This window comes from Adiantum capillus-veneris, chromosome 9 (assembly GCF_014529385.1).
Source record: "Adiantum capillus-veneris isolate H3 chromosome 9, ASM1452938v2, whole genome shotgun sequence".
In the NCBI taxonomy this organism is placed as follows: Eukaryota; Viridiplantae; Streptophyta; class Polypodiopsida; order Polypodiales; family Pteridaceae; genus Adiantum; species Adiantum capillus-veneris.
In genome coordinates, this window is record NC_140939.1 from 150,900,673 (window position 1) to 150,908,038 (window position 7,366).

At 41.5% G+C, this 7,366-nt stretch overlaps 1 protein-coding gene across 1 annotated transcript; it reads right to left on the reverse strand.

Moving 5' to 3' along the window:
- Positions 1-6,484: 6,484 nt before the first annotated feature.
- Positions 6,485-6,960, reverse strand: LOC147451377 (receptor-like protein kinase THESEUS 1). Its single transcript, XM_086520913.1, has 2 exons — positions 6,827-6,960; positions 6,485-6,749 (listed from the first exon to the last, which is right to left on the reverse strand). Exons 1-2 carry the CDS (start codon positions 6,958-6,960, stop codon positions 6,485-6,487), a joined length of 399 nt encoding a protein of 132 aa, XP_086377039.1.
- Positions 6,961-7,366: the final 406 nt, after the last annotated feature.

Sequence of the window (7,366 nt, forward strand, 5' to 3'; positions counted from 1 at the left end):
CGTGTAGGAACAATGTAAAGTGACTTTAAAAGTTACAAGACAAGTCTTCAACAAAAGTGAATATCTATGGGGAGGAGAGAGAGAGAGAGAGAGAGAGAGAGAGAGAGAGAGAGAGAGAGAGATAAAGAAGAAGAAATATTTTTTGCCATGGAACAATCTCAAAAGATATCTCACAACATGGGTAAGAATAAAGTTAGTTTTGTTTCATCTTCTCTCTCTCTCTCTCTCTCTCTCACACACACACACACACACACACACACACACACACACACACACACGTACACACATGTCTTTATAAAAGGAGAATTTGAAATGTTGTAGGAACATCGAATGAGATCTCAAAGATCTATTTAATGGTAGAGAGAGAGAGAGAGAGAGAGAGAGAGAGAGAGAGAGAGAATGACAGACCAATCATAGCTATCTATATTTTTCTTTAAAAAAAAAAAAAGAAAAAGGACTTCACTTCTTCTTTTTAAATGTCCACCTGGGATCATCACTTCAACTAGAGGGTTTGGGGTGGGGAGACGAGGGGAGCATAGAAACTTTAAATGTCATAGTTATAGTATTGGAACAACAGCAAGATGCCTCATGACCTATGTGACAAATCTTTCTTTCAAGTATATGTGTATGTGTGTATGTGTGCACGTGTGCACACGCGTTATGTGTACATATAGACATAATTGGAACATATCAAGATGCCTCAAGACCTATGTGACAAATCTTCGCTTCAAGCGCACACACGTACACATATATCTATATGCACACACACACACACACACACACACACACACACACACACACACACACACACACATATATATATATGTGTGTGTGTGTGTGTGTGTATACTATGTGTACATATAGATATATATATTATACATACATCCATATATATGCACAAGGATAGAAGCAAGTAAGAGAATGGAGCAGAGACATTGAATCCAATTGCGTTCTTATCATTGAAACCAATTTTAGAACCCACTCCATTTATAAAAAAAAGGTTTATTATTACATTGACTTCTCTTAGCTTTCATCTCTTCACACCATGCTAACTTATCTAATCTGTATTAATAGGTCCTGCCATGCATCACTTTTATAAATGCGATAGACTATATGTGTAGGAAGAGAGTATTGATAGTGTTCCACTTGGAGGAGAAGATAGCCCTATGAGAATAGAGGCATTGTTTTCTTGACCGCAGCAACACGCGGGTCACATACTAGTATATGTAGGAAGAGAATATTAATAATGTTCCACTTGGAAGAGAAGATAACCCTATGAGAATAAAAACATTGTTTCCTTGGCCGCAACAACGCGCGGGTCACATACTAGTACTCACAATTGTGAGTGGTGTTTTTGGATTTCTAAAACAAGCCTTAGAGAATAAGAGAGTTAGACCTACATTTAATATTTCATCATTTCTATATTGATTGGACATACCTTTTGATATGAAGAATTGAAATCTCTTTGGTTTTTACTTCGCCAAAGGTCCCACCAAAGTGAACCTTCACCTCTTTCACCCCGCTTAATTGACCTTAAAAGAGAAGAACACCGAGTTCACTCTTTCCATAAATGCCTTGCATCATTGATAGCAATAGGATTTGATGCTCAAACTAACGAATGGTTTGAACAAGTCATCTCAGTGTTGCTTGTAGTGATGTTCTTCGGAGCGCAATAATGGCCTGCAAGGTAGCTTTCATACTAGAGTTGTTTTACATGTAAGCTCGAAGTCCTTCATATCTCTCCTCTTAAATTCTGTCCCTTAGCATTGGTTATTAGGCCTCAGTGCCGCTGGTGGGTGTGTGGGGTGAATGTGGGTGGTGGTGTGAGGATATGGTGGTCGGGAGCTTGAGCAAAGTGTGCGACAACGTTCCTCCTTCACCTGTAGGACCTGACCCTTCACAATTTCCTAACTAGTAGGACCTTTTTCACATTAGCCTCAGGGTTGGATCGTGATCCATCCAATCTCGAATGGTGATTGGTTGGTCTCAAAGATTTTCTTGGTAGCCCCTGTGCATTGGATTGTGATTGATTTTTAGCAGTATCTCAAAGGTCCATGGAGCAACACACTTAATTGGGGCATTTGCTGCCTGACAAGTACTTAATAGTTAGGTGCTTTAAAAAAAGAGGGGAAAAAAAGAAAAATGGAAAATAATGAGAAAAAGAAGAAAGAAAGAAAACAAAGAAAAGAAAGAAAAAAAGTGCATCCCCTTGGTGGTGAGAAGACTTAAGCCGCCCAGTTCACATCGGCCTCAACTTCGGTGTCCATGGATAAAGCACACAAGCCTTCCTCTGCAGAGGTAGTGATGGGGAGCATGGATGAGGCGAAGGTCCCCTTGCCTTAGCGAGAGTGATAAAGGCAAAAAATCAACTAGGGGTGGCCAAGGTGGGAAAGTCGGTAGCCTGAAAGTGACTGAGGGTGGCCAAAACGGCATTTCGTGACTGAAAAAAGGGTGGTATAAGGGGATCGACGTCCTGGAAGTCTAAGGCAAGATCCCGAGGCAGAAAGAACCCAGACATCACAAAAATCGAGGTAGAACGGAACTTGGACAACACAAAAAAAGGGCCTCCAATTGGTCGTTAGCCCAAGACCTCACAGTCCGAGATTTGTGACGCATGGGCTAGCCATCTTACCCGTGCATGCATGTTGTATCTTTGGATGGTTTTACAACCCTTTATTGTAAACTAATAGGCCATGTCCGAGTTTAACTCATGATGACCAAGTTTAATTCGTGGCCGGGTTTAGTTTTTAAATTGACATTTATGGTTGCAATCTCCCCGACTTTCATGCACGAACTTCTCGGCCCTTGATCCTCTTATCCCCCCTCTTTAATGCTATGTGTTACTTAGTCATGCGGTTAAGCGAGGATTTAATTGAGCATATTACATTCTATTTTAGCATAGTAGGGATGTGTCCCTATGCTCATGGCCTAAATTTGAATTGTCCCTAGGACTTATCCAAGATTTTTAGCTTTCTAAAAGAAACCCTTGGTGTTGTGTTGGGTTAGGGAGACTTTCATTGTTTTCAATGCATGATGTTGACTTATCTTTCATTTCGCATCCTGACATTTCTTTACTTTTCTTGCATTATATTGTTTTAGAATGCTAAAGTAAAGCTTCACCTTGCATAATTTTAGTAAATTTTACACACACACACATTTTTTCTTTTTGCATTCTGTTGTTTTAGAATGCTAAAGTGAAGCTTCACCTTGCATAATTCTAATAAATTATATACACACATATATTAATTAGTTCTTTTATTTCACCTTTCAGTTCATGACTTCACATGGCTTCACATTTTTTGCATTCTATAGCTTGATTTCAGTCAGTGTTAACGTTCAAAAAATTCTCTTTTATTAAGCGGTTGCTGGTCAAGTTTCCTCCTCACAAAGAAGAAAACCGGAAATACTAAGCAAACATGTTGAGATTTGCAGAATTTTTGGACGACTTTCTCACATATTTCATCGATTTTTCTTTCGTTTACCATGGTTTGTAGCTAGCTATTCTCAATTTTCAATCGGCTCAAGACTAAGCTGAGGTAATCCTTTCCCAAACACTCATATGAGTTTAATTCAACCTAGCAATTTTATCACTTTCTTATTGTTTTTGAAAGCCTTCGTGACTCTTTCACTTGTTTATTTTTATTTTGCCATACTCACAATTGTGAGTGGATGAGTTATATTAATTTGGAAAGGAATGTATAATAATCCTCAAGCATGATAGGTGCATTGAGGGGCCATTTAAATGATACAAGACTACAGAGAAATCTCAAATCTCGAGCGAGATTTTCCGAGCAATCCCTAAAACGAGCAAGAGTGGCCAAGGCTCACTATACAAAACAAAAACCAAATAAGATTTTTTAGGTGAATTCAAGCACCAAAAAGAAAAAAAAACAAGATTACACCTAATTTTAATGGTAAAACGATCACAAAATTTTGACAAAAAAGGCCCCTTAAACAAGGGTTTGGTAGAATGTTTTCTTTGATGGGCTAGAACAATTGGAACCCATACAATGGCATGTTGATATTCCTCTTGTGGATATAACTCTCCTATTCCTACCTCCCTACATGTGGGACCACGAGACTGACACTAAAAGAGTAAGGTTGTTGCCACTCGAACAAATCTCATGAATAAGGAGAGTATGGGAGCTTGAGCTTCTCTTCACTTTTCCTTCTTCTTCTTCTCCTCTCTCTTGCTCTACCTCAAGTTATTGTGGGTTGATGCATGATAACATACTATGCATTTTAAGTTACTCTAGAGAAAACGGTGGAAACTTGAAAAGAATTCTATTATTGCAATGAGGCTATTCTTTTGAGAAAATCCACATCATGGTATATATTAAAGTTTGGATCACACTATCATAGGTAGCCTTCTATTGGAGGGCCCAAGCATCAGTCCTTAGCACCCCATAAGGGTAGCTGGGAGGTTTGTTGTGCTACAACAAACAACATTGTGCCACATTGAGACAACTGTGTTGGCTAGGAAAGGTAAATCTCAGGGTCCCTAATCATTGACAAATTTGGTTTTGAAGGAATAGGAAACTCAAAATAGATGAGGCAAGAAGGTATAAACAAAACCCTTCAAAAAATCTCTTTGAAAGAGATCCAAACTCTTTCACATATGGGCAGGGACCAGTGCTCAAAAAAAAACTTTGTCCTCACTCTCCCTCAATGTCTTAAAAAAAAGTCTTTGAAAGAGCTCCCGCCAGCGTGGACGGGTAGATGCAGCAAAAGGAGACCTCCGGAGAGGTGCAACTACTAAATCACACTTCTCTCTCTCTCCTCATCTCCTAGATCTTTAAGGTCCCTTGGGATAGTTTTTTACGATGTCAAAAATCTCTTCTTCTTCTTCTTTTTCCCTTTGGAAACAACATGAAAGACATAGTAACAATATCGGCAGCAATAACCAATATTCAAAGAAGGAGATGGGGGAAAATTGCAAAATGCAAACCCATGTATGCTTGCAATAGTCATGATTTCAAGAGTAAAGCAAAAACTTATCTCATTACATGAGCTCAAAGGTCCAAGGTTTCTATTTAAGTACCATCGAGTCACAGCTCTTGGCTAAATCTTGCTATGCCGCGCACTGCTTGGACTTCTCGGTGGCCTCAGTCCCTATGCCAAGCGCTCTTCCCTCCTGGCAATTTTTTGCTCCCTGATAGCTTGAATAGGGGGGCAAGGTTTTAGGGGAAACAAGATGGTGTCATAATGGAGGATTTGGTGACCCTAATGGTTGTCCCATTTTGGACAAATCTGCGATCTGAACTTATTCCAAGCACCCCACAATGATTTCATCAAATCGGATCCCTTGGGGGTGATGTTCATATGACCAAAAACATTTGTGCCCCATGGTAGTTGTTGCCAAGTCTTGTCTACCTCTAATGTGAAGGAGTTACATTTCCTAAACAGCAAACAAGCTAAGTGCAATTTGATAACAAGGCCAATAGTGAAGGTCTAAAATGGCCTCCCTATACACGTGGGACTCAAGGATAGTAAATAGCAAAGCTACACAAAATAAATAGAAAAGGCACATCTTATATATCTATGTTAAAATGAGAGGATATGTTGCGATGTGGCAGCAACTCCCTCCAAGAGGTGCACCCAACTCTCGACAGCCACAGAGGTAGAATTGAGTGAGCAGCCAATGTGGAATTCAGTGATCAGTGCTTGGGCAGTGATCGCGTCAAAACGTGGGCAAGAAGACCACTACCTCAACACTCACAAATGGCTTGCCACTTGGGCATTGGCGTACATTGGAAAGCTTTCTTGAGGTAATCTTTCTTAAATTACGGGCGTGCACATGGTAGTCAAGAGCGAACCCCTACAGCCCAAGAGCTCGGATGCTTCAAATTCCTCCAACTCCCTTTGCTCCCTTCAGGATCTCCTCAAGCGATTGATGCTCCAGCCCATGGCTTGCAAACGCTCAAGCCACTCAAGTTATAAGGAATGCAACCTAACACAACTTTCTCCATGTTGCTTTTTTCTTAGATGCGGCCGATAAAGCCTGCCACGATGCCCAAGACGTCCATGATGAATATGGCCAGCACTACAAAAAGCGGGCCAACAATCACATTGCAGCCATGGCCATTATCTGAGCCGCTCAGCTCAGTGCCATGGATTGGCAGTCGACGGCAGGTGCGTCAAGTTAGCAATGGCCGCTTGCCAAGTCTATTGATTACTTGTTAAGTTAGCAATGGCCCTGAGCCTGATTACTAAAAAGTGTGTGTGTGTGTGTGTGTGTGTGTGTGTGTGTGTGTGTGTGTGTGTGTGTGTGTGATAAAGCCCGCACTTCCACCGACGCCCTCAGCCAGGTCGACAGCAAGCAATCACGAGAGAGTGGAAGTCATCAAGCCTGTAGTTTCTCCTAAGTTCTTAGCGAGATCCCTTTCTCTAACAACATCGTGGGCTGTACTGCTGATGGAACTGCTCAGCCAGGTCGACAGCAACTAGGTCATGACTCATCACGCTCCTTGATTAGTGCCCACTCTCACGAAACCAAGATCATCTCTGAATGATCCTCACAAAACCCAATGAGAGAGACCAAATGTCTGTGTCTAAGCTTCGACAAAAGCTCGATCTCTGTTTGAAACTCAGTTACACCTTGCTCTGAGGTAGGGTTCCCTCTCTTCACTGCAACACTGGTCCCATCCTCCAATACCCCCTTGTAAACCTTCCCAAAACCTCCTACTCCGACCACACGCCCTTCATCAAAATTGCTCGTCATCTCCAAGATCTCAGAGAAGGTGAAGTATCTGCAGTTGTTGGATGGCACAGATGAGACATAGCTGCCCGTGCCACTCTTTCGAGAAGTTGTCGAAAGCTTGCTTACAATAGAGTGTGAGTTGCCTCCATGAGAAGGAAGCGGCAGCCATGAGGGAGAACGGCCTCCACCGCTCTTCTTGCTTTTTCGGCAAAAGCATAACAGGATAATGCAGAGAGCAGCTGATGCAACGTTGGAAGCATCCCCTGTCCACAAGCGGGCCCTGCGTCTCCTCCCTCTCTCTCTCTCTCTTCAAAAAGAAACTCTCTGAAAGAGCGCACGCCGGCGCGCGCTCTTTTAGAGAGTGTCTTTTTTACCTGTGCTAGAAAAAAATGGAGGTCCAGTGTATTTTAACCGGCTGAGATTTTGAGTTTGCCTTGAAGAAAACTTGGAATTTCAAGTTTTAGTGTAATTACCTGCAAAAGCTTCAAATTTTGACCTAAAAACAGGGAGAATTTCAAGTTTTTCCTTATTTTCTTTGGTTAGGAAAAATGCATTTTTCTAGCCCTGTTTTTGACTAAGACAGAGACTCGGGAGTCGGGGGAGAGAGAGAGAGAGAGAGAGAGAGAGAGAGAGAGAGAGAGAGAGAGAGAGAGAGAGAGAGAGAGA

Excerpts from the sequence above, each read along its gene's own strand:
- LOC147451377 (XM_086520913.1), bottom strand. The coding sequence starts at position 6,960 with ATGCTTCCAACGTTGCATCAGCTGCTCTCTGCATTATCCTGTTATGCT. Across the intron at positions 6,750-6,826 it reads GAGGCAACTCACACTCTATT|ATACTTCACCTTCTCTGAGA; the intron begins GTAAGCAAGCTT and ends CAACAACTGCAG.